We start from the raw sequence: 27,335 nt of genomic DNA, 5'->3' as shown, positions 1-27,335 counted from the left end.
CTCTAGGTGCAGTACTTTAAGAGCGCTAAGTGCAGTGCTTTGTGAGAGCTCTAGGTGCAGTGATTTATGAGAGCTTTGGGTGAGGTGCTTTATGAGGGCGCTAGGTGCAGTGCTTTCTAAGGGTGCTAGGTGCAGTGCTTTGAGAGCTCTAGGTGCAGTAATTGATGAGAGCGCTAGGTGCAGTGCTTTATGAGAGTGCTTGGTGCAGTGCTTTGAGAGCTCTAGGTGCAGTGCTTTATGAGAACCCTAGGTGCCTTCCTTTATGAGAGCGCTAGGTGCAGTGATTTGTGAGAAGGCTGGGTGCAGTGCTTTATGAAGGGGCTAAGTGCAGTGCTTTGAGGGCGCTAGGTATAGTGCTTTATGAGGGGGCTAAGTGCAGTGCTTTGAGGGCACTAGGTGCAATGCTTTGTGAGAGCGCTAGGTGCAGTGCTTTATGAGAGCTCTAGGTGCAGTGCTTTGTGAGAGCTCTAGGTGCAGTGCTTTTAGAGAGCGCTAGGTGCAATGGTTCATGAGAGCGCTAGGTACAGTGGTTCATGAGAGCGCTAGGTGCAGTGTTTTATGACAGCGCTAGGTGCCGTAATTTATGAGAGCGCTAGGTGCAGTGCTTTGTGAGAGTGCTAGGTGCAGTACTTTGTAGGAGCGCTAGGTGCAGTGCTTTGAGAGCGCTAGGTGCAGTGATTTATGAGAGCTCTAGGTACAGTGCTTACGAGTGCTCTAGGTGCAGTGCTTTGAGAGCGCTAGGTGCAGTGATTTATGAGAGCTCTGGGTGAGGTGCTTTATGAGGGCGCTAGGTGCAGAGCTTTATGAGAGCTCTAGGTGCAGTGCTTTATGAGAGCTCTAGTTGCAGTGCTTTAAGAGCGCTAGGTGCTGTACTTTATGAGAGCGCTAGGTGCCGTACTTTATGAGAGCGCTAGGTGCAGTGCTTTGTGAGAGCGCTAGGTGCAGTACTTTGTGAGAGCGCTAGGTGCAGTGCTTTGAGAGCGTTAGGTGCAGTGCTTTATGAGGGCGCTAGGTGCAGTGCTTTGTGAGAGTGCTAGGTGCAGTGCTTTATGAGAGCTCTAGGTGCAGTGCTTTGTGAGAGCGCTAGGTGCAGTGCTTTATGAGAGCGCTAGGTGCAGTGCTTTATGAGAGCGCTAGGTGCAGTACTTATGAGAGCGCTAGGTGAACGCTTTGTCAGGGGGCTAAGTGCAGTGCTCTATGAGAGCGCTAGGTGCAGTGCTTTGTGAGAGCACGAGGTGCAGTGCTTTGTAAGAGCGCTAGGTGCAGTGCATAATGAGAGCTCTAGGTGCAGTGCTTTGAGAGCTCTAGGTGCAGTGCTTTATGAGAGCGCTTGGTGCAGTGCTTTATGAGGACTCTAGGTGCAGGGCTTTAGGAGAGCTCTAGATACAGTGCTTTGAGAGCTCTAGATGCAGTGCTTTATGAGTTTATGAGAGCACTAGCTGCAGTGCTTTATGAGAGCGCTAGGTGCAGTGCTTTATGAGAGTGCTAGGTGCAGTGCTTTATAAGAGCGCTAGGTGCAGTGCTTTATGAGAGCTCTAGGTGCAGTGCTTTATGAGAGCGCTAGGTGCAGTGCTTTGAGAGCGCTACCTGCAGTGCTTTATGAGCGCGCTAGGTGCAGTGCTTTATTAGAGCTCTAGGTGCAGTGCTTTATGAGCTCTGGTTGCAGTGCTTTATGAGGGTGCTAGGTGCAGTGCTTTATGAGAGCGCTTGGTGCAGTGCTTTATGAGAGGTCTAGGTGCAGTGCTTTATGAGAGCTCTGGGTGCAGTGCTTTATGAGGGGGCTAAGTGCAGTGCTTTGAGGGCGCTAGGTGCAGTGCTTTAGGAGAGCACTAGGTGCAGTGCGTTATGAGAGCTCTAGGTGCAGTGCGTTATGAGAGCTCTAGGTGCAGTGCTTTTTGAGAGCTCTAGGTGCAGTGCTTTCGGAGAGCGCTAGGTGCAGTGGTTCATGAGAGCGCTAGGTACAGTGGTTCATGAGAGTGCTAGGTGCAGTGCTTTATGGGAACTCTAGGTGCAGTGCTTTTTGAGAGCTCTAGGTGCAGTGCTTTGAGTGTGCAAGGTGCAGTGCTTTGTGTGAGCTCTAGGTGCAGTGCTTTGTGAGAGCTCTAGGTGCAGTGCTTTATGAGAGCGCTAGGTGCAGTGCTTTATGAGAGCTCTAGGTGCAGTGCTTTATGAGAGTGCTAGGTGCAGTGCTTTATAAGAACTCTAGGTGCAGTGCGTTATGAGAGCTCTAGGTGCAGTGCTTATGAGAGCGCTAGGTGAACGCTTTGTCAGGGGGCTAAGTGCAGTGCTCTATGAGAGCGCTAGGTGCAGTGCTTTGTGAGAGCACGAGGTGCAGTGCTTTGTAAGAGCGCTAGGTGCAGTGCATAATGAGAGCTCTAGGTGCAGTGCTTTGAGAGCTCTAGGTGCAGTGCTTTATGAGAGCGCTTGGTGCAGTGCTTTATGAGGACTCTAGGTGCAGGGCTTTAGGAGAGCTCTAGATACAGTGCTTTGAGAGCTCTAGATGCAGTGCTTTATGAGTTTATGAGAGCACTAGCTGCAGTGCTTTATGAGAGCGCTAGGTGCAGTGCTTTATGAGAGTGCTAGGTGCAGTGCTTTATAAGAGCGCTAGGTGCAGTGCTTTATGAGAGCTCTAGGTGCAGTGCTTTATGAGAGCGCTAGGTGCAGTGCTTTGAGAGCGCTACCTGCAGTGCTTTATGAGCGCGCTAGGTGCAGTGCTTTATTAGAGCTCTAGGTGCAGTGCTTTATGAGCTCTGGTTGCAGTGCTTTATGAGGGTGCTAGGTGCAGTGCTTTATGAGAGCGCTTGGTGCAGTGCTTTATGAGAGGTCTAGGTGCAGTGCTTTATGAGAGCTCTGGGTGCAGTGCTTTATGAGGGGGCTAAGTGCAGTGCTTTGAGGGCGCTAGGTGCAGTGCTTTAGGAGAGCACTAGGTGCAGTGCGTTATGAGAGCTCTAGGTGCAGTGCGTTATGAGAGCTCTAGGTGCAGTGCTTTTTGAGAGCTCTAGGTGCAGTGCTTTCGGAGAGCGCTAGGTGCAGTGGTTCATGAGAGCGCTAGGTACAGTGGTTCATGAGAGTGCTAGGTGCAGTGCTTTATGGGAACTCTAGGTGCAGTGCTTTATGAGAGCGCTAGGTGCAGTGCTTTGTGAGAGCGCTAGGTGCAGTACTTTGTGAGAGCGCTAGGTGCAGTGCTTTGAGAGCGTTAGGTGCAGTGCTTTATGAGGGCGCTAGGTGCAGTGCTTTGTGAGAGTGCTAGGTGCAGTGCTTTATGAGAGCTCTAGGTGCAGTGCTTTGTGAGAGCGCTAGGTGCAGTGCTTTATGAGAGCGCTAGGTGCAGTGCTTTATGAGAGCGCTAGGTGCAGTACTTATGAGAGCGCTAGGTGAACGCTTTGTCAGGGGGCTAAGTGCAGTGCTCTATGAGAGCGCTAGGTGCAGTGCTTTGTGAGAGCACGAGGTGCAGTGCTTTGTAAGAGCGCTAGGTGCAGTGCATAATGAGAGCTCTAGGTGCAGTGCTTTGAGAGCTCTAGGTGCAGTGCTTTATGAGAGCGCTTGGTGCAGTGCTTTATGAGGACTCTAGGTGCAGGGCTTTAGGAGAGCTCTAGATACAGTGCTTTGAGAGCTCTAGATGCAGTGCTTTATGAGTTTATGAGAGCACTAGCTGCAGTGCTTTATGAGAGCGCTAGGTGCAGTGCTTTATGAGAGTGCTAGGTGCAGTGCTTTATAAGAGCGCTAGGTGCAGTGCTTTATGAGAGCTCTAGGTGCAGTGCTTTATGAGAGCGCTAGGTGCAGTGCTTTGAGAGCGCTACCTGCAGTGCTTTATGAGCGCGCTAGGTGCAGTGCTTTATTAGAGCTCTAGGTGCAGTGCTTTATGAGCTCTGGTTGCAGTGCTTTATGAGGGTGCTAGGTGCAGTGCTTTATGAGAGCGCTTGGTGCAGTGCTTTATGAGAGGTCTAGGTGCAGTGCTTTATGAGAGCTCTGGGTGCAGTGCTTTATGAGGGGGCTAAGTGCAGTGCTTTGAGGGCGCTAGGTGCAGTGCTTTAGGAGAGCACTAGGTGCAGTGCGTTATGAGAGCTCTAGGTGCAGTGCGTTATGAGAGCTCTAGGTGCAGTGCTTTTTGAGAGCTCTAGGTGCAGTGCTTTCGGAGAGCGCTAGGTGCAGTGGTTCATGAGCGCGCTAGGTACAGTGGTTCATGAGAGTGCTAGGTGCAGTGCTTTGTGTGAGCTCTAGGTGCAGTGCTTTGTGAGAGCTCTAGGTGCAGTGCTTTATGAGAGCGCTAGGTGCAGTGCTTTATGAGAGCTCTAGGTGCAGTGCTTTATGAGAGTGCTAGGTGCAGTGCCCTATAAGAACTCTAGGTGCCGTGCGTTATGAGAGCCCTAGGTGCAGTGCTTTGTGAGAGCTCTAGGTGCAGTGCTTTCGAAGAGCACTAGGTGCAGTGGTTCATGAGAGCGCTAGGTACAGTGGTTCATGAGAGTGCTAGGTGCAGTGCTTTATGGGAGCTCTAGGTGCAGTGCTTTATGAGAGCTCTAGGTGCAGTGCTTTGAGTGTGCAAGGTGCAGTGCTTTGTGTGAGCTCTAGGTGCAGTGCTTTGTGAGAGCTCTAGGTGCAGTGCTTTGTGAGAGCTCTAGTTGCAGTGCTTTGTGAGAGCTCTAGTTGCAGTGCTTTGTGAGAGCTCTAGGTGCAGGGCTTTGTGAGAGCTCTAGGTTCGGTGCTTTATGCGAACTCTATGTGCACTGCTTTAAGAGAGCGCTAGGTGCAGTGCTTTGAGAGCGCTGGGTGCAGTGCTTTATGAGATCTCTAGGTGCAGTGCTTTTATGAGCGCTCTACTTTCAGTGCTTTATGAGAGCGCTAGGTGCAGTGCTTTGAGCGTGCTAGGTGCAGTGCTTTATGAGAGCGCTGGGTACAGTGCTGTCTAAGTTACTCAGGTGCTGTGTGGTCTGATAGGACCAGATGCAGTGAAGTGTGAGAGCGCCAGGCACAGCCGTGAAGCACTGCCATTCACAAGGCAGTCTGAGAGGGCCACAGGTAGCTCTTTCTGAGTGTGGTGCTTCTGAAAGCAAAGGCACTTCCATCTACAGCACCTTGTCACCTGCAGCTTGTTTCTGGCCTCACTCAGCTCTCTCTTCCTTTGCAGATAGTAACTTGCGCCTCTTTGTAAGCAGGGATGGAACCACCACCCTCAGCGGGACGCAGCTGGCGAACAGGTAAAACTTTAAAGGAATTTGTTTCTTCGTAAAGGTGGGTAAGAGAGGGAGAGCTGATTTTGTCCTCAGTTAGGATTTTGTCCTAAGTTAGGATTTTGTCCTAAATTGGGATTTTGTTCTAAACTTCTTCCCTTTCTGTAGTGACACTGCCCCATTAGCTCCTCTCTTTCTTTTTGCCCTTGCGCCCTTCAGATATTCCCCTGGTGACTGTCGCTCCTCGGGGGTAGATAGTATAGTTACTCCATACATTACATTTATAGGCGAATGCAGCCCTATGCTCCATTGTACCGGAGGGGCAGGGGTCGCAGCTGTACCTGTGAGCTCCTCCTGCGAAGTGACTGTATTGTCCTCACAGTGTCTACTAGGGCTACGTGTATTCTGGATTGCCCCCAGAGATGACCTTTTTGAAAATACTGGGTCCATCAAGAGGCGGCGTTTGTCCTAAATTAGGATTTTGTCCTAAGTTAGGATTTTATCCTAAATTAGGATTTTATCCTAAATTAGGATTTTGTCCTAAAGTAGGATTTTGTCCTAAATTAGGATTTTGTCCTAAATTAGGATTTTGTCCTAGGATTTTGTCCTAAATTAGGAGTTTGTCCTAAATTAGGATTTTATCCTAATTAAGGATTTTGTCCTAAATTAGGATTTTGTCTTAAATTAGAATTTTGTCCTAAATTAGAATTTTGTCCTAAATTGGTATTTTGTCCTAAATTGGTATTTTGTTCTAAATTGGTATTTTGTCCTAAATTGGTATTTTGTCCTAAATTGGTATTTTGTCCTAAATTAGGATTTTGTCCTAAATTAGGATTTTGTTTTAAATTAATTTAAGTTTGTCTTAAATTTAACTTAAGAAAAAATCCTAATTTAAGACAAAATCATAATTTAGGACAAAATCATAATTTAGGACAAAATCCTAACTTAGGACAAAATCATAATTTAGGACAAAATGCTAATTTAAGACCACTAAATGCCTTCTGCGAATACCGCAAGTAGTACGTTTTGGATTTTGTCGTAAATTAGTTCTGTGATTCGGCCCCAATGCCATTATAAGAACACAGTGAAACCATACTGAGTGCATGGGACGGGAGCTTGTCATTACGAGTTCCACAGCTCCATGATGGCTTCACCGAATCCCAAGATGTTTGGTACCAAACATCTTTTGATAATGAATCCTGGCTGACCCCAGTGTTGGATTTATTATTAATTTCACGACAGGCGTTTCTTCTAGAGGATCCCCTGAAACCAACCGACCACTGTGTGGTTCCTGTCTGGTTGTAGCCAGCCTGCCACCACCAGACATGTTTCTAGACCCCTGGGTAGAGAGGGAGAGCCGGATTCAGAAATAATGCTGGCTCTGGGCAGAGGTGATCCCCCTCTACCCTGCAGGATCCGCCTCAGCAGAAGCGGGAGCTTCAAAGGCCTTGCCGCCTTTCAATCCGGCCCCCAGCCTCTGTTAGAAGCAGGCGGCGACCCCCCAGTCCTGCTTCACTTTTGGTGTGAGAATTGGAAGGAAAGTTAAGTAAATTAGGATGTGGGTCTACCTCCCCTCTACAGCATCCCTCAGGTGGGACAGGCGAGATAGATCCCACTTTTCACTATCCACCACCTTGAGGCTGGTGATAGTACCCTATTAGGAGTCAGGGTATACCCACCCTCCCACCTAGGGTGAACACAATGAGGGTGTAGGCACCCTACAGGTAGGCAACCCATTGGTTACTTTCTGGCCTCCCCTAAAACGCGCCTAAATTCAGTATTTAGGTTGCTCCCCAAGATTCAGATTTGACAAACTAAAAGGCGACGACGGAAAAAGAGCGCTGATGAACCAGGAACTGAACCTGCAGATCTCCCGAAAACCCTGCCAACTGCAAAAGGCTCGACAGCTAGACCTGCCGTCTTTCCTGAGAACTGCAAAGCCTCCAAGAACCCCTGAAGCCCTTCCAGCCTTCACCAGTCGCCCCAGACCTCCCTTTGGGCTAGAGGTTCTAGTCCCTGGCGTCGGTAAGGAAACTGCAGTGTCGAGGACCAGCACTTGTGTCGGCGCAACTCGCCATTGCCAACAAAACTACAGTGGTTGAGGGCCGGCACTTGTGTCAACGTGACTCTCCACAGCCAAAAAAATGTTGCAGCCCAAGGCCTCCACCAACTTGAGGGATCCTTGCAGCACGACAACCAACACTGGTAACAGCCCGTCCCCGTGAGCCTGTACCCTCCTGCTGGTGTCCCCGACAACCTATGCAGCGCCAGCACGACCGCCTCTCCTTCGTGACGGTCTGCCCTACAAACTCACCAGTGAACCCTCTGTAATTAGTCTCCTCGAATCCTGTGCTCCTGCTACAGGCCCAGCTCTACTCCTGTGGTGCCCGAGTGCTGAACCTTTAACCATCTTTATCCAGCCGGTAAAGAAGAGCCCAAACCTCCCTAGGTCGCATGGTCGTCCGAATCTCCCCAACAGAGTCCTTGTTCCAGTAAGCGCAACCACGATCGCTGGGTAGGTGGTGCTCCCATAGAACTCCAGCGACCAGCCGAGGCTACCATGACAGTAACTGTGTGGGCGGTCTACTGAACCTGACTAAAGCCTAAACTTCTCTATAGATTTCTGCATCGATCAAGATGGTAAATATTTAACGGTATGGACCTCCGAGACGTAAACACTGAAAGTACTGCATACTTTGAACTGCATGGTCTTTATTCCGATTCCTACAGTCTGCATAGTGTTTATTGACGTATGCTGCAGTGTAACAAGTATATTCCGAGTTGAAGTCTTGCTTCTGCAGTATATATAAAGATTGTGTTATGTTTATACATCATTAGCCTCAGATTTATTCTTGAGTGTGTCTCGCTTAGTGCCTCCGTGTATGACACGAGTGCTTAGCACGGCCCCAGGATAAGCCTAACTGCTCGCCCACACTATCACAAAAATAAAGCGTTAGTGCTATCTATTTTCAGTACTAAACCACTTCATGGGGATCTCGGACTCTCTACATAGTGTACTTCATATTGATGCAGTGTACAGAAAGCCTGCCTCCTGCTGTTGCCATGCAGAGAGGCAGGGATAGAAAAGACTGGGTGCTGACAGGAGTGCGCAGTGCTGCCGGCGGCGGGAAACCGCTAATGATGTATAGGATCGTGCCGCTCTACAGCCTTCACAAGACACTGAAAGAGGGAGCGTCGTTGATGGGAGCGTCAAGGAGCAGCGCACAGGTACTCGTAGCAACGTAAAGGCAGACTGGATGGTGAGCTGTGGGGCTTGAAGAAGTCACGTGAACCACGATGTTGGTAGCATATGTGGCTGTAGATCCTTAGGCATGCATACCCCTGCCATCTGGTGTTGAATCAGATGTTGCAAGTTGTTTTTGTTCATAAACGTATTTTTGAGTTATGAGGTACCCTCTGACTCCTCCTCTGTTTGCCACTGCGCATGCATTCCATTTTTAGATTGTTTTTCTCTGCCATCGGGTTCAGGCACATGCCGGCAATGCTCCCAGATTTGACGGGTCCCGCGTTCATTGCTGCACTATAAAACTCCACCTCCTATGGGCACCCGTATCATGATTTCTGTTTTTTTTTTTCGTATGCTTTGGAGGACGTTGGAGAAGAATGGGTCGCCGACTTTTGGAGCGTTTATGCCCCTTCGGGCTCAACTTCCCTTCCTGTCGTACGCTCTGGAGAATCAAGTGAGGTAGAAGGTGATGGAATGGACGCCATTTAATGTGCACTCATTTCCATACCAAATACCCCTGGGCTGACCTCCACAGAGTGTGTAACATGTGCCTCGCTCCGGACCACAAAGACACCAAGTGCGCTTCTGCCCAGCTTTTCAGTGCAAAAACTCTTTGTCAGCGCAGACAGACACTTGGCGAACATCAGCAAGCAACAGCAGTCCGCAGACATCACACCCAACACTTATGGTTAAGCAGAACTGCTCGGTGCTGAGGAGGAGGAATGGGAGAACGTTGAATGCCAAGGCCAGCTACTACTCTGGCACCTTTGAGCCAGAGGAACTATAAGATCAGGATGTTCCTTGCACCTCTACTACCATGGACCTCCAACCAAGTCAACACCCGGCACTAGCGCGGCGGCTCTTACGCCCTGCCAGACTATGAGACCCCATTCTCACCTCATTCCACAGACGACTCAAGGGAGGATTAGGCTGTAGACCCTCCAGTGGATCCAGACCTTGAGCCTGTTCCCCAGATGATGCCCTCACAAACCATTGGTTCATATAACAAGATAGACGTGCGTACCGTCCCTGAGGACGACGACTCCCTGCTAGAGGCAACGTCAAAGTAGGAATGCTCAATGCGATTCCTTCCAGTGCTAAAAGAGATGCTTAAGTATGCTGCATACACTGTCAGAGTGTGTATATATATATATATAGATAGACAGATAGACAGATAAACAGATAGATATATATATTAGATATAGATAGATAAATGGAGGACTTCAACAAAGATGCTGCTGCAGAAGACTGTGCAAGAGTCCATTGGAATCTAAGGGTGGATTCTGTTGGTGAAGAACCTGAAATCAGAGGGGACAGTGTCTTTGCCAAATGGTGGTGACCAGGAGGCACGGAAGAGCAATGCCCACCGATGACGGACGGTTCAAGTGAGTTGACGGTGACCTTGTCGCTGCAGCTCTGGGGACCAGGTGACGACGAGGAAGACCAGGAGCTGTCTCACGTCGGAAGTTGAGAACCAGGAGGTCGGTGTCCGGTGGGAGCACCAATAAGACTTGGCAGCTGAAAAAGTTGTGGAAAGCAAAGAAACAGCAACGTTGGTACCTGCAAGGACCAAAGGACTCACCACGAGCAGAAGAGTCAGAGCAGGCCCGAGCAAGCAGGGCAGCCCACTGAAGCAGACGAAGACCCTCAAGAGGACCCACAGGGTGGAGGTACAGGAGTCGTAAGAGGACCTCGAGCAGCTCACCAAGGAGGAAGGCCCATGTGCAGAGGATGTGGTGAGGATGCTTTAATTGGCAGGAAGAGATGCTGGAGGCTGGAGGTTCTTGTGGCCCAAATATCTCTGGAGTGCAGAACCAACAAGCCTTGAGCAACTCCTCGCGGTGCACAGAGGTTTGGTCCCAGCAGTTCCAACGAGGGATACTGACCTCAAAATTGCAGAGAGGACAGGTCAGGCCTCGAGGGAGTTCCAGATCCACCACCTGTGTTGCTGAGACTTTTGAAGTCTGTGAGACGTCAGGAGCAGCAGACCGGTCAGCTTTGTTGGGGTGCCTGCAGATGCAGGGGAGTGACTCCTTCACTCCAGGAGAGATTACTTCAGATGTCCTTGATGCCCACAGGCCTGGAGAAGATCCTGGAAGAAGCACAGACGCATGAGAAGACTTGGAGAACCGCCAAACCAGGAGCAGCGGGAGTCTTCCTTGATGCAGTCTCGGCTCCAGGCAAAGATCAGCGAAGTCCAAGAGTCTAGACGGTCGAAGAGTGATGTGGTTTCAGGCTTGAGTCTTGTTACACAACAAATCTGAGGACCCACCTACATGTAATCCCTTAAATACCCTAGGAAGGGGGTTAGGACAACTCAGGGGACCCTCCGAGAGGAGCAGCTGGACAGAGGGGAGGATACTCCCATGTTCGAGGCATGTGGGCTGCTGAATTCATATCTGTGCATAGATCGCCACCTAGTGTTGGGTCCGGATGATTGCACATTGTTGTCCTGGAAGAGTCTTCGAAGTATCACGAGATAGGTGACTCCTCCCTTGGACTACAGTGCGCATGGGCATCCCCTCCATCCTCAGATTGTTTTTTTCCGCCATTGGGTTCGGATGTTACCATCTTAGCTCAAGTAAGGAAAACTTTCTACAAAGCCAAAAGGCTTTCGACAGCGTTGGTATAGTTTCGTTCGGTACCGATAACTTTGCTTCAAGAGGACATCGAGAAATCAGATGTTTTTTTTCCAAACTCGACCCGATCTTCGATCTACGATGGAAAGAAGCCCATTCAAAAGGTGTCCACTTTGTAATGCAAAATACCCGCACATCGATGTCCACCGGTTGTGCAACAAGTGCCTGTCCCCGGATCACAACAAAGTCAACTGTATGGCCTGTGCCCGGTTCAGGTCGAAGAAAACTCTTTGGATTCGACGCGCGGCTCGATTAGAGTCGCAGAGATCAGCGCCTAATCCAGAAAACATCTTCGGGACCGAAGACGAAGAGGTTGTTGATCTGGAGAATCGGGAAGAACACTCAGATCTCGTTTCGGGCCATGACTCTGAGTATGACGCCGAAGATGAAGAAATATTAGAAGAAGAAGAAAACGTCGTCGATGAGGTAGGAGATGACGCAGAGGCCCTTGCGGCCGTAGAAGATAGCTCAGGCGAGGAGCTAGGCCCAACCGGCTATACGGGGGCCCACGATGAAGCACTCGATAAGGCTCAGGTCGAGGGATCAACACAAGGCCTTACCCGAGATCTACAGACTCGTTCTACAGCCCCGCATAAAGGCCCGGCTTCGAACTGGTATTGGTGTTGGGGTATGTTCCAACATGTTTGATACTAAACATGACCGGGTTCGGTGCAGCCACTATATAGTTAGAGATCTCGTAAAGACCGATGTCCACTATACGTATTAAAATAGCAGACCGCATTTACAAAGTATGATGAATCAACTCCGGGGTTTGTAGGGGTGACATAGTTTTTAAGTGTATATCTTTCATAAGAGGTGTATGCACCAATTCACACAGGCTGCAATGGCAGGCCTTTTATAGTTTGAGTGGACTCTGATGAGTGGCACAGTACATGCACCAGCCATGGGACACCCCTGGTGTACCTATGCCCTGGGAACGTTAGTGCCATATACAAGAGTACACCAGTAGCCAATTGTGGATGTCCAGAAGTACTTACACCGTGACTGGGGTCCGGATTAACAGGATCCCAGTCAGACTAGTCAAATAAAACCATAATGACACCAGCAAAAAGTGGGGTAACCATGAAAGCAGATCCTACTTTCCTACAACAGGACAGAGCGCTTAACTGTCTCTTTGTGGGCTGGTCATCCAAGAACACATGGCAGCGACCCAATGCACCATTGCACGTTGCATTCTCCTATGTGTCAAGATCACCTTCGTCTTGTCCGAGAGATACTTTCTGAAGGGCTTTGGTCTCACTCCACCAGAGTCGATGCTGCTTGGGCAGCTCTTCTCAGAGACTTCCTAGAAGCTGACATCTGCTGGGAAGCCACGTGGGCACCCCAGCATGCAGTTGCCCAGCCATGTAGTGGCAGGTACTTCTCCAGGGATGTGCGGCTTGACTTCCTTAGTGAATAGGCGCTGCTCACTCTACCTCACCGAGGGCATTGCTTTGGGATTCGTTCTTAGGATGAGGAATCTGCAGGAAGATGAATCCATCAGAATTAAAAGCTACTTACCTTTTGTAATGATATTTGAGGTGGATCTCTCATGCGCCTACAGATTCCTCAGCCCTCCCACCACTCTGCTGATTAGTTGATGCTGTGTATAAATCCTGAGGTGCCGAAACGTGTTATGTGCTGTTATTGTCACAAAATGTATGCCCTTCTGGTTCTCCTCCAGACACCTAGATAGGGCAGGAACTGATATCCAAGCAGAGGTTGGCGTCTCTTATACGACATTCTGGCCATGTTCAGTGGGCAGACTCATCGCTGAAGCTGTGTGGCGCCTGCTAATGGCACCTAAGAGCTACTGTAGGGGAAAAAGTGTGTTCAAGCTGCAGATCGAACACTTAGCAATAGATCACCACCTGGTGTTGGGCTCGGATGATTGCAGGTTGCTATCTTCTTGGAATTGTTTGTAGTCACGAGATAGGTGACTCCTCCCTTGGACAATACTGCGCATGGTCATCGACTCCATCCTCAGATTGTTTTTTTCCACCACTGGGTTTGGATGAAAGTTTTCCGCTTCGGCTGGAAAAGACTTTTTCAGCAACTTCGAAGCGTGAAACTTTATATAAACATTTTTGACATCGAATAGACTTTTTCGACATCAACAGCTACATTCCGGTGCGTCAACGCGGGCCGTTGGGCCTATCGACGCCGTACGGCCTACGACTCATGGAAAGAACTCCATTCAAGAGATGCCCGGTAAGTCGAGCAAAATTCCCTCATAGCGACCATCACGAGGTTTGCAACCTCTGTCTATTGCCGGAACACGACGAGTTGACCTGCACAGCCTGTGCCTCCTTCCGATCGAAGAAGACCATTCGGGATCGGAGGGCCCGTCGACATGAAATGAGGAGATCAGCACCAGCACCGGAGGCCATCTTTGAGGAGGAGATCGTCGGAGAGGACGTCTCCGGGGACGAAGTTCCACTCGAAGATATCTCAGAGGACGAGGCTCCACTCGTCGCCGAGGAAGACTCGCCTGATCTCCTGATCATATCGTGGGCAGAGGACCTAGACGACTCGATTCCATCTCGACAGCCCGTGAGTACCCCTGCCCCTGCACAACATACACTACTCAAGCCAAAGGCAGCGGTCGGCACTCCGCCCATGGGGCCCAGTCGAGACTGAAATCTACCCTCTGACGCCCCGCCTTCGGGCTCGACTCCGAGGACAAAGACTACGCCTTCCGGTGCCTGGGCACCGAAAAAACAACATGTGCCAATTCCACCTCCTCCATTGGCACCGAAACATCCTTCGACACCGAAGGACTCTTCAACACCGAGGCCAAACGCCCTTCGGTGCCCAAAGACAAAGACCCTTCGGCACCCACACCAAAGGATACATCGGCGCCAAAGCCAAAAACTGCCGGATCCGAAAGCTTCGACTCCGAAACCTTCCGGTTCCAAAAATAAAGATGGAAAGCCAGAGTCCGGCGCCGCAGGCTCAATAAAACCTGTCTCCACGCCGAAATCTCCAACATCGGTACCAAAGACTCCAAGGCCTGATACAGAGACGCCTAAACCCTCTAACAAGCCTACCAAGCCAAACCACCTTCGGCACCGAAGAATTTGCCACAGGACTCGATGACTCCTCCTAAAGCAAAGAACACTAGACGACCACTATCGGCACCGAAAAAATCGATGCCGAAAAAGACTGTAGTAGAGGAAGAACTGTTTAGACCAGATCCTAAACAGAAAAAAGGTCCATATCAACCCAAAAACTGGACATGTGAAAGCAACTAGCAGACACACCAAAAGAAGGATTGTGCAACTTCTCCAATGCACCCTTCCTCTCCTTCACCTTCTTCCTCTCCTATCCCTCCTTATATTGAACCTATAGCTTCTCCTGTTCAATCTCCTGCATCATCACACCACACTGACGAGGAGTATGATCTAGGTGGGGGGAATGACGTACCAGAGCCACACGCAGACCCTGTAGATGAAGATGTCAATCCAGAATATCCTAAGGATGACGACATATATGGTTTTCCAACACACAATGTGCCAGACATTCCTGATCCTCAGTACTACCCAACGAAACCTTCCCCTCCAGAAGATAGTATTGGGTTTAATCATCTTTTAAATAGAGCTGCCCTTTACCACGGGGTCTCAATGCACTCTGATGCCATTGAGGAGGATTCTTTACTGGACACTTTTAAGCAGTCACAAAGGTCTACGCAAATACTACCCATGATCAAAGGAATCATTAAACATGCTCCAGACATATTTAAAGACCCGGTACGATGTACGGTATTAAATCCCAGAATAGAAAAGAAGTATAGACCAGCACTAGCTGATCCGGTCTATATTAAGGGACATCTGCCACTAGACTCTTTGGTAGTGTCTAATGCATGTAAAAGAGCCAATTCCCAGACCTCTGGTGACACGCCCCGCCTGAGAAAGAATCTAAAGTTATTGATGCGTCAGGGAAACGGATTGCTGCGCAAGCAACAAACATATGGCGCATAGCAAACACACAAGCCTTACTCTCACGCTACGACATGGCTCACTACGACCAGCTAGAAAAACTCACGAAGCACCTCCCAGATCAATACAAAGATCAGGCAGCAGAGCTCTTACAAGAAGGCAAATTAATATCCAATGCCTCAATTAAATGTGCACTAGATGTAGCTGACACAGTATCCAGAGCAGTCAACACTAGTGTCATACTCAGACGACATGCGTGGTTACGCATCTCAGGTTTTAAACCAGAGGTTCAGACTACCATCTTGAACCAGCCCTTTAAACAGAACCAGTTGTTCGGGCCGGAAGTAGATAGCACAGTCGAAAAGATGAAGAAAGACACAGACACCACTAAGTCTATGGGTGCATTACAATCCACACAGACTAGAAGTTATTTTCGCCGCTCCTTTTATAGAGGAGGCTCCAAGCAAACCGGCATAGATACAACATCATCTTTTAAAACGCACACACAGACCTCCTCTAACAAAGGCTACTTGATAGGAGGATACAGAGGCAATAATAACAAGGGAAGAGGTAGAGGTAATAACAACAACCTCTCCTCTTCCACTCCCAAACAGTGACGTCCCTCTGCCTCCCCTACAGCATTCCACTCCTGTGGGGGGCAGACTCTCACAGTTCCTACCTGTCTGGAACTCCATCACAACAGACAGGTGGGTAAGACAAATTATCCAACATGGCTACTGCCTAGAACTCACAGCAACCCCCAAACATACCACCCAGGCAGCGTCCAATGTCTGCAGAACACATAACTCTACTTCAACAGGAAGTTCTAGCACTCCTATAGAAATATGCTATTAAAGTAGTTCCTTTAGAGGAACAAGGAACAGGAGTCTACTCCCTGTACTCCCTAATTCCCAAAAAGGACGGGACTTTAAGACCAATTCTCGACCTCAGGCCCCTCAACCATTACATACAATCAGATCATTTTCACATGATCACTTTACAACAAGTACTCCCACTACTACAGCAGGGGGACTTTCTGTCCACACTAGACCTAAAGGACGCCTATTTTCACGTTCCAATACATTCTGCACACAGGAAGTATTTAAGGTTTATCATACAAGGACAGCACTTTCAGTTCAAAGTCCTCCCATTCGGGGTCACAACAGCACCACAAGTGTTTACAAAGTGCTTAGCAGTAGTAGTGACACATCTCAGAAGACATCTCAGAAGACCACAGATACATGTCTTCCCTTACCTCCACGATTGGCTCATAAAAGCAAAATCGTTCAACCAGTGTGCACAACACACAAAGCAAACAATTGAAACACTGCACAACTTAGGGTTTACGATGAACTACACCAAGGCGCACCTAGAGCCTTCACACGTTCATCAATATCTAGGAGCTTCCATAGACACATCTACAGCTCTAGCGTATCCCAGTCCAGCCAGGATTCAGAGTATTCAGACCTTAGTCTCCCTTTTTCAACACCAGCACTCTCTGCAGCCAGAGTGCTCATTAGGCATGATGGCGTCTTGCATCTCCATAGTTCCTCACGCAAGACTGCAAATGCGCCCATTACAAGAATGTCTAGCACAACAATGAATTCCGGCTCAAGGTCAGCTCACAGACCTGGTGTTGGTAGACAGCCGTACATATCGCTCTCTGCAATGGTGGAACACCAAAAACTTGACAAAGGGACGGCCGTTCCTAGACCCTGTTCCACAGATAGTGCTCACGACAGACGCATCCCTCACAGGATGGGGAGCCCATCTCTTGCATTATACCACACAAGGTCTGTGGAACAATCAACAAAGACAGTTCCATATCAACCATCTAGAGCTGCTAGCAATTTTTCTAAATGTAAAAGTATTTGAGCTTGTAAAGTGCACTGCTACCCGAAGGTTTCCTGATGCTGTATAACGCTGGGGAACCCGTCCTGGCTTTCCCTGTGAGATGGTCCCTATTGGGCACCCCCAAGGTGAGGCCAGGCATCCCCGGCGTTGATGGGGCTGTTTGTGGAGATTAAGCAAGCTATTGCCCAGAGTTGCTGAGTGGGACACATGGTTAGAGTGACACCGAAGGCGAGATTTATCGAGCCCGCTGACATTGACCCAACACCCTGCCGCGTCGGAAATTGAACCCTGGTCCCGGGCCGACCTCTGCTTCTGGGTCTGCCGCCTCTAACCAGTGAGCCACACTACTCCACTCCACTCTAGCACTCAAAATGTTTCAGGTACAGGTACGAAACAAAGCTGTCCTAATCTGGACTGACAATATGACAGCCATGTATTAAATACAAAAACAGGGGGGGACACTCTCTGGAACTGTCCCAGCTTGCACAGAACATTTGAGATGGGCCATTCCTCAAAACATACACCTGACAGTAGAACAACGTCCAGGAATTCACAATCAGATAGCAGATCTGTTGAGTTGTCAGTCACAACAGATTCACGAATGGGAGATACACCCACAAGTACTTCAACCATTCTTTTAAAGGTGGGGGCATCCACAGATAGATCTGTTTGCCACCCACGAGAATGCAAAATGCCCAACCTTCGCCGCCAGGTTTCCACACCCACGGTCGGAGGGGAATGCAGTATGGATGAACTGGTCAGGCAGATTTGCGTACACTTTTCCGCCTCTCCCACTCATTCCACTAGTAGTACGCAAGCTCAGACAACAGTCTCTGAAACTAATACTAGTGGCCCCCACATGGGCATGCCAGCCGTGGTTCACCACGATACTAGATCTCTCACTGGTTCCACATCAGAAATTACGGCTCACACCATCCCTGTTAACACAGAACCATAGAGAAGTAAGGCACCCAGAACCAAGCCAACTGAATTTGGCGATCTGGCTCCTGAACTTTTAGAGTTGGGTTACTTAAACCTATCACCAGACTGTATGAACATAATTAAAGAAGCTAGAAGACCCACTACCAGAGCATGTTATGCCGCTAAGTGGAAATGATTTGCAATATATTGTAACAATACTCACATTGATCCACTGGATGTTTCCATCCAAAATATTATTTGCTTCCTTCTACACCTACAAAGGTCCAATTTGGCTTACTCTTCCCTACGCCTGCATCTGGCAGCAACTGCAGCCTATTTACAGAATAGGCAACATCTATCTCTATTTAGAGTACCTGCAATCAAAGGATTTATGGAAGGATTAAAACGAATAATCCCACCTAGGTTACCACCTGCTCCAGTATGGAACCTAAACGTGGTCTTTACAAGACTTATGCGGCCCCCTTTCGAGCCTTTACATAAGTCTGAGTTGCAATTCCTAACTTGGAAAACTGCTTTCCTTGTTGCCATCACCTCTCTCAGAAGAGTTAGTGAAATCCAAGCGTTCACAACAGAAGAGCCATTTTTTCAGATACATCAGAACAAAGTGGTTCTTAGACCCAATCCAAAATTCCTGCCAAAAGTGAGTACTCCTTTTCACCTTAACCAATCAGTAGAGTTACCAGTGTTTTTCCAAAACCCGGACTCTGTTGCAGAAAGGGCTTTACACACCTTAGATGTTAGAAGAAACATGTTATACTACACAGACAGGACTAAATCCTTCAGAAAGACAAAAGAACTATTTGTATCTTTCTCTCCCCCACACAAAGGCAACCCCATCTCTAAGGGAGGAATTGCCAGATGGATTGTAAAGTGTATACAAATCTGCTATCAAAAGGCTAAACGTACACTAACGGTTCCTCCAAGAGCGCATTCCACTCGCAAACTAGGAGCCTCTATGGCTTTCTTAGGAAACATACCACTAGAGGACATGTGCAAGGCAGCAACATGGTCCACACTACACACCTTCACTAAACACTATTGTGTTGATGTGCAAGCCAAGCAGCAAGCTGCAGTAGGCCAAGCTGTCCTTAAAACACTCTTTCAATATGCTGCAACGGATACAAGCGACCACCGCTAGGGGAGACACTGCTGCACAATCGATGCTAAGTGTACACTCTGCAGCTCATATGCCTCGAACGGAAAATGCTACTTACCAGTATGCATCTGTTCTTGGCATGTAGAGCTGCAGAGTCGTACACGCCCTCCCGCCTCCCCGGTACTTGTATCTGTTCCAGTTTTATCTTACTTAGATGCACACGCATGGACATCCTTTCTCTTTACTTCTACTAACTCCATCATTTCCCATCATGGCGAAAAACAATCTAAGGATGGAGCCGATGCCCATGCACAGTATTGTCCAAGGGAGGAGTCACCTATCTCGTGACTACAAAGACTTCTTCCAAGAAGACAACAACCTGCAATCAACCGAGCCCAACACCAGGTGGCGATCTAATGCTAAATATAGGATTCTGCTGCTCTACATGCCAAGAACAGATGCATACTGGTAAGAAGCATTTTCCTTCTGACCACCATGATGCCTGATAGGACATTCCTAAGTTGAGGAATCTCCAGAAATATTATGCATCCACTTGAAACAAGGGGTGCCCTTATATTTTGTGGTTGCAGCTCCTCTTAGCCCCAGCAACATGACAGTACACCCCCGAAAAATAAAAGGACCTTACTGTGCATGCAAGGTGGCTGCCGTGTATATTTCATAGCTCTCCGCGGCTGCGCTCCGGGGTTTGAGCAGCAGATCTGAGGGGAGAATCCCTGCCGTGGCCCAGCACCCGTTCAGGAAGTGAGTGCTCCAGGCAGGGGGAGGATATTGGATAAATGTGCTGCACAACCTTATTCGTTTTGTTGATCAATAACAATCAACAAACAACTCTTCCCCTAGTGCTTACATAGAAGGACCCAGCTAACCTTTGACCCAAACTTCTTTCACCTCGCTTCTTCCTTATGGCATGAAGCCGCTTCCTGAGCAATCCTTTTGGGGGCACTGACTGGATTTCCTGAAACACGGCTCCTAAATTCAAGTATTTTGGCCTCTCTGTTTCCACCAGATTGTGTAGAGATTCTACAGTAGTCCAGATGGATTTATTTAATAATGTTAGCAGGAACCTAGGTTTCTTTGGAAACAAGTTTCTTCGTGGTGTTCCCCAAAATGCACCTTTTCAGTGTGGGATCTTTAGTAGATTCACAAGCTTGAATTCTAAGGCGCCAAGAGATCCCCTGGGGATGATTTGTGCGCCTGATAAACAAGTCAATAAATAAACTCCCCTCAAGGCTCCGACCCGCAGTGTCCAGAGGTCATCTTTAGCCCATGATCCCTGCAGCGTCGCGACTCTGGAGGGAAGGTGGTGTGTGAATCTATGAAATTACCCGTGCTGAAGAGGCGCTTGATTTGAAAGGCTATGAGCTGAAAGCAGTCTGAAGGGGAGTATGGTACTGACACGTCTTAAGCTTTTCCTAAACTGTTCCTAAGCCGAGGCGCTCTGTGACTAGAACAGTCCGATAAATGTAGCCCCGTAGAAGAATGTTTGAGGCCTGTGTTAGCCATGTGCAGAAGGCAAGAGAAGGCAAGAGTGGATTAAGCAGGCTGGACCTTGCCCTGCTGGAAGTGTGTCCATGTCGTCATTTCATTCTTATGGGTAGAAGGCCACCCTTGATTCTTGCCCACTTTTGAGTGGGTAAGATGCAAGGACTGCGGGTCGGGGGGCAGCAGATGAGGAGGTGGCCTGAAGTGAATCTGCGTCTCCTCGAGAGCCAGCGCTGCGAAGGCCACCCAACGCTCTTGGGATCATCATACAAATGCCCCTCTTCCCTTGGCACAGCATTCTAGGAGTGAAGGGAATCTGTCCCTCTTCCCTTGGCACAGCGTTCTAGGAGTGAAGGGAATCTGCCCCTCTTCCCTTGGGACGGCATTCTAGGAGTGAAGGGGATCTGTCCCTCTTCCCTTGGCACAGCATTCTAGGAGTGAAGGGAATCTGTCCCTCTTCCCTTGGCACGGCATTCCATGAGTGAAGGGGATCTGTCCCTTTTCCCTTGGCACAGCATTCTAGGAGTGAAGGGAATCTGTCCCTCTTACCTTGGCACAGCGTTCTAGGAGTGAAGGGAATCTGTCCCTCTTCCCTTGGCACAGCGTTCTAGGAGTGAAGGGAATCTGTCCCTCTTCCCTTGGCACGGCATTCTAGGAGTGAAGGGGATCTGTCCCTCTTCCCTTGGCACGGCATTCTAGGAGTGAAGGGGATCTGTCCCTCTTCCCTTGGCACGGCATTCTAGGAGTGAAGGGGATCTGTCCCTTTTCCCTTGGCACAGCATTCTAGGAGTGAAGGGAATCTGTCCCTCTTCCCTTGGCACGGCATTCCAGGAGTGAAGGGGATCTGTCCCTTTTCCCTTGGCACAGCATTCTAGGAGTGAAGGGAATCTGCCCCTCTTCCCTTGGCACAGCGTTCTAGGAGTGAAGGGAATCTGCCCCTCTTCCCTTGGCACAGCGTTCTAGGAGTGAAGGGAATCTGTCCCTCTTCCCTTGGCACAGCGTTCTAGGAGTGAAGGGAATCTGTCCCTCTTCCCGTGGCACAGCATACTAGGAGTGAAGGGAATCTGTCCCTCTTCCCTTGGCACAGCATACTAGGAGTGAAGGGAATCTGTCCCTCTTCCCTTGGCACAGCATTCTAGGAGTGAAGGGAATCTGCAGAAACGCATAAAGTAGATTGTTACTGCTGGGAATCCACCCATTGTGCAGTGGGTCAGGTGCATGGTTGAGCTGCTGTAGTCCCCCCTGTGGTGGCGTTGATGGGTTCTCATTTTCTGTCTTCTGTTGCTCTTGTGAACTGAGACAGGATTATCTGAACTGTACTCTAGACGGGCTTCTGTACAAGGCATCGGCTGAGCTGCGCCCCTTCTTGTTCGATCTGTTCCCCCAGGGGAGATACTGGTCTCGTTTACGTGCCACTAACACATATTCATCTTTCCTCACACAGGGTTTCTGCTGGAATCTTTGAGCCTGTGGTGATTGGAAGCCGGTGAACTCTTCAAGTCCTGGGCTCCGGATCCCCTGAATCCTGAGAGAATTGGCTGCAGAAAACATATCTCTGGAGCAGAAGGAAGATTGAAAGATTGTGAGTTAGAGCTCCTTGGACCAGGACGAGGACTGGCTCCGGATCCCCTGTCCCAGGGAGGACTGGGCTCCTGATCCCCTGCCCCAGGGAGGACTGGGCTCCTGATCCCCTGCCCCAGGGAGGACTGGGCTCCTGATCCCCTGCCCCAGGGTGGACTGGGCTCCAGGTCCCCTGCCCCAGGGAGGCCTGGGCTCCGGATCCCCTTGGATATGACCGGGCGGGGTCCAGACTCTGTTCTAAGAGACCAAATAATGACACCAGATGATTCCGGTTTGCCCTCGCCATCACTGCGGTTTGAACCTCTTTCCAACCTTCAGGGTCTCAGATCCTCTGTCTTGTGAGGTCTGTACCTTCTGAGCCCTCGTCACATTCCAAGGAACCCTTCCGCCCTGCACCCGGCTTTCCCCGCTCCTTTTTTCATCTCACACAACCGATCGCCCCATGAAGAGGTCAGAGTTTGCTCTTTCAGCTGAGCTTGGGAATGGACCTATGTGAGGTTGGTAGCACCAATGGGACTTCAGCTTTTTGTATTGGGATTGAACTCTCTGCTCTCCCCATGTGAGCACGGACGCCCCCTGCGTGAGGGTAGAGGTGCGCTCTTCCACCGCCTGGGAGTGGTCAAACATTGGATACATCTGTCAGCCATGGTGGGGGAACGCCTGAGCCCTCCTGCTGGACAGGAGAGCGCAGTGTCCTCCTTGGCAGATAAAGACTGTTTGAACTCTCTCAGGGCTGGAGAGAAAGTGTGTGTAGAAAACAAAGTGCATGTAAACCTTCTGGTCAATGGGGGCAGTGACACATGGGTCACAGTGGTGAGAGCTGGTCTGAGAGGCAGACCGCCCTGTGACTACCATCCACGCAGTAATTCTTTATCCACTTTTGCCAACGCCACAGCCTCACATTTCAAGCATGCATGGACTGCCAAGTCTGTGCTGCATCATTTGCTTTGTAACTGATTATTAGGGTGAGAAATCTGCAGGAAGATGTATTTGTCAGAATTGAGTTATTTACTTTGGGTAACAATAATTGTGGTGGATATCATTTTCCTACACATTCCTCAGCAGCTGGCTCCATCCTAACAAGCTGGTGCTGTGAATAAGTTCCAAGGTCTGCGAACATGTGGTGTGTTTGTGGCTGTCGCAGCTCTCTGTGTTTCCTTTCCACTTGCCTCAGTGGAGCACAGAAACCCACACCAGCACGCAGGTTGGTCCAAGCATCATCAGGTCATGTCCAGAGGTGGCGTCCTGGCAGGAGTTACAAGGCTCCATCTGGGAATGCTGGGAAGAGAGACCTCTGTGTCAGTCTGAAGTCTAGAAAGGGAATTCATGAGGTGAGAAATGTGCCAGGAGATTATTTACCCACCGAGATACTATCACTGAGGGGAAGTAACTTCCGAGCCTTGAAATTGATGGAGAATGTAGATTCTCCAAGTTTGGGAAGAGACAACCTGGATTTTATTAAAGACACCGTGGCTAGCATTATGAATATGAATGAATAATGGATATGTATACCAGCATTTGTAAAGTGCTCAGCTACCTCCGGAGAGGTGTCGAGGCGCTCAGGGCCATCGGGAAGATTAAGCGAGCTATTACCCAGACTCACATGGTGCTGGGCTAACCTGCCGCCGGAGCCGGTGATCGAACCATGAGCCCCCGTGTTCCAGAGTCAGCCGCCGTGGCCGCTGCACCACACCTCTTCACCATGCATAAGTCTTTTATTGCCACTCCAATGCAACACTTCAAAGAAAACAATAAATGCACTTAGAATTCCAGAACTAGAATGTCACTAGGGTCTATGTAAGTCTAAACCCAGCAGCTATCTTCCTCCGTCACAAACACATCCTGAGTCGAACTTGACAATAATAACCCCATGTAGAGAATCCTCGCAACTCCTCCTTTACGGAAAGTCTCACTTCTTATTGAGTGTCTGAAAAAATAGCATTGGAGAAAATGTAAACTGAACTCGCGGAATTTATTACACACAAAACTGTCCACTCTCCCTTCCAAATCATCCTTACCTGGGAAGGGAGGTGGGATAATGCTAGCCTCCAAATCTTTCTAATGAAGTCCAGACTCTCTCTCTCAAACTTGGAGAATCTACATTTCATGTCAAGACCGCCGGCTAGCATTCTGCTTGTTCAAAACTGTGATATCACAACAGATGAAACATGTTCCATTGGGTTCAAATAAAACCTTGCAAACACATCAGCATTAGACCAATCTGCCACTTTCAATATCTCCTCCCAAAGTCCTCCGGAAGAAAAAACTTTACTCACCACTGCACCTCCGACTGAATGTGCACCAAACCATTGCATCTCCATCTCTCACCCAATGAGCTAATGTTGCTCAATGTACCCGATTAAAAGGTCTTCCGTCCCACTCGTACTATCTAAAAGGGCGCACTACACACAACTCTGGATGCGCATGAAACCTTGGATAGAATATCGAATCAGACATAGTCTTAGACCGCCTCGTAATTTGAAACAGAACTCCATCTGCGTTATAAGAACCTTTAGCCGCCTCCAAAGCTCTCACATCCGAAACTCTCCTAAAAGAAATGAAACCTAGAAATGTTGACAATTTATAAGCCCGCTGATGCTTAGATAAATACCTATTGGCAGGCCAACTCTCCAATAACGGACGTATCAGATTTAGATCACATAAGCAATTACACCCAGCTCTAGGGGGTCTCTGTATCTTCATGCCTTTCATTGCTCTACAAATGAAAGAATCTTTCCCCATTGAACCCCCTACAGGAGCATGGCCTGCCACCACCGCTGACCTAGAACAGTTAATTGTCCTATAACCCAGGCCTTTTACAAACAATAAAGATAAGAAATTCAAAAGTTCTTTGGCAGATGCCCCCAAGGGATCCAAGTTCTGCTCCAAACACCAACATACCCGTTTTTTCCTGTTCCAACATTGCGCTTTCCAGTGCCTGGTGCTCCTGACTCTTTGAGCAGCTCCTGAGCCTGTTGTCAAAGTCCTGCAGAATGCTTTCCTCCTCTGAAATCTTCCAAACAAGCGGCCTCAAAGCCCCGTCCACCAAGGGATGCGCCTCTCCTTCTGGCCCTGTGAACATTTCTTCGAAATCAAACATGGCTCCTCCACCACTAACACCAACAACCCTGGAGAGCGGAAGAGCTGTCCCAAAAGGAGTGACAGAACTACCTGAGCTCTCCGCCTCCTCACCATCAACAGCACTTTCCGTATCAGTGAAAAAGGAGGGGACGCGTACCCCCGAAGTCCAATCCAATCCTGCTGAAAGGCATCCACTGCTTCCGCCTGGGGATCTGGCCTTCAACGGTATTATCGGGGAAACTGAAGTGTCCGCCTTGACGCAAACAAATAAACCTCTAGGGAACCCCAAACTTTCTGTATTCTCTCATTACATACAGCTTCCAATCACTGTAGTCCCTGAGATACCTCAAATTCCAATCTGCCGCTGGATCGAACAGACATGGAAAATACTCCGCTTGTAATCCTGTTCTCTGTTCCAGAAAAAAAATTCAAAATCTCCTTTGCAATCTGAGATAGGTTCCTCAAATTGCCGTCGCTTAATCGGTTTAAGTACTGTACCGCCTAAACATTGTCCATTGTTAACAGAACATTGCAATTCATACTATTTCAAATTTATCATGGGCCGCCAGCCCTTGTCGTTTTTCTTGTCCCATAGAATTGTGCTTACAAAACTCACTTCCTCTTCTAACACCCTCTCTCTAGCTCCCTTCTTCAACACCTCCTCTTGAACCTCGGCCAACAACCAACTTCTGTTGGTCTTACTGAAATACCATCTGTGTTGGTTCCACCGTCTGTACGGGAAATTCCCTGTATTCTATTGTGAATCCTTGTGTAGCCTCTAGGACCCATCGAAGGGCACTTGCAAGAACAGTGCCCTTCCTCTGGCCTGACGACTCCTGCCACCTTTTCGTCTCTGAGGGTAACATTCAGTTGCGGACTGAAACCCTCTAAAGAGCCGGCTCCTTGGGACTGGTACTGATATTGGGACCTTGAAAAAGACCGGCCACAGAAGCGTCCACTTGCTCCAGCCCAGTCAAAAACACGGCTCCCAAAAACTCTTCTCAGTGAGGACTGTGCCTTATCTCTGCTGGTGAACGTTGAAACATATTTCCCCACACCCTTCACCAAACCATCTCCAAAACGATGCTCCTTCGGATCCTCTGATGTTTCTTTCTTCCCAAAGTTCCCTAACTTAGAACCTGTCCGTATTAGAACTGCTTTCCTCCTTACTACCATCAAAGCTGCGTTAGCATTTCCTAGGAAACATATCTCCCTCTGCTACCATCCACGCAGTCATTCTGTATCCACCTGGACCGACTTTGATTTGGCTTCTTCAGCCATATCCAAAATCCTAGCTAAAGGTCTCATTACATCAAAGAGACTATCTTGGGGCTGTCTCAGCGCCCTCTGTAGGGCCTTCCTGGGATTACAACTCAACTTAATAAAAAAAACTAATAAGGCATAGATCCAAATCAGGGGTTAGCCAAGCCTTATCCCCTACTGCCGGATGAGAACAGTCCGCTCTCATCTCGGCCCTTGACTCCTCTTCCGAAGGCGTCTTAATTTTATAAAATCAGCCACATGCGGCTTAGGCCACCAATCTACACTTGTGGAGCGGGGGGGGGGGCGGGGTGATCGTGTCTGGACTGGACATGTCTACACCCTGAGGATCCTTCACAATCCCTTTCTCCTTCCTTAACTTCTTTATGTTATCATAGATCATCTTTGTCATAATCATCTCAAATACTCTCATCATAATTATCATCACCATGGCAACGACATTATCATCATCAGGTCGTGCCTAAATCCCTTTAGTGCCACTAAGGACACCTTCCCTTGTCCCGCGGGGGCACCCTCCTCCTCTGCAGCTCTAAGTCCACCTCTGTCCCAAGACAGAAATCTGTCATCCAATTCAATATTCTTTCTCTTCATAGTTCTCTTATCAGAATTGTTATTCTTCTTTTCACCATCCGCGTCCAAGGACCAATACTCATCAACCGTATTCTTTTTTCTCTTCAAAACGGACTTGCGCGCTTCTTTCACAGAGGCTCTCACTCTTCCTGCACCATCTCTTTCAAGGAGGTCTCTGCACTTATGCACCAGAGAACACTCCTTCCTCACTCATTCTAATTACTAAACAAATATAAGCCCTTAGTAGACAAAATGTATGTCCTAGTAGTAAACTCACTTATTTTTCACAGTACTTCACCTGCGACACTTGCATAGTGAAACATCCCTTAAATAAACAGAATTCCTTCCTGCGAGCCGGTCGTGTGCCACAAAACTTTACCAAAATGTCCGCCAGAGGCCCGCAGTGCATATAAAATGAGTTCGGTAAACCCAAAA

General features: G+C 48.8%; 1 protein-coding gene across 1 annotated transcript in view; it reads left to right on the top strand.

The window, feature by feature from the left end:
- Positions 1-24,798, top strand: part of EEIG1 (estrogen-induced osteoclastogenesis regulator 1) — a 327,766-nt gene extending 302,968 nt beyond the window's left edge. Inside the window, exons 11-12 of the mRNA XM_086924949.1 lie at positions 5,126-5,195; positions 21,832-24,798. Coding sequence (XP_086781075.1) covers positions 5,126-5,195; positions 21,832-21,877 — 116 coding nt within the window. The 3' untranslated portion in view covers positions 21,878-24,798. The remainder of the gene's footprint in view (positions 1-5,125; positions 5,196-21,831) is intronic.
- Positions 24,799-27,335: the final 2,537 nt, after the last annotated feature.

The sequence above is a fragment of the Lissotriton vulgaris genome, chromosome 5 (genome assembly GCF_964263255.1).
Source record: "Lissotriton vulgaris chromosome 5, aLisVul1.2, whole genome shotgun sequence".
NCBI lineage: Eukaryota > Metazoa > Chordata > Amphibia > Caudata > Salamandridae > Lissotriton > Lissotriton vulgaris.
Note: the sequence above shows the minus strand (reverse complement) of the source record. Positions and strands in the feature narration are given on the sequence as shown.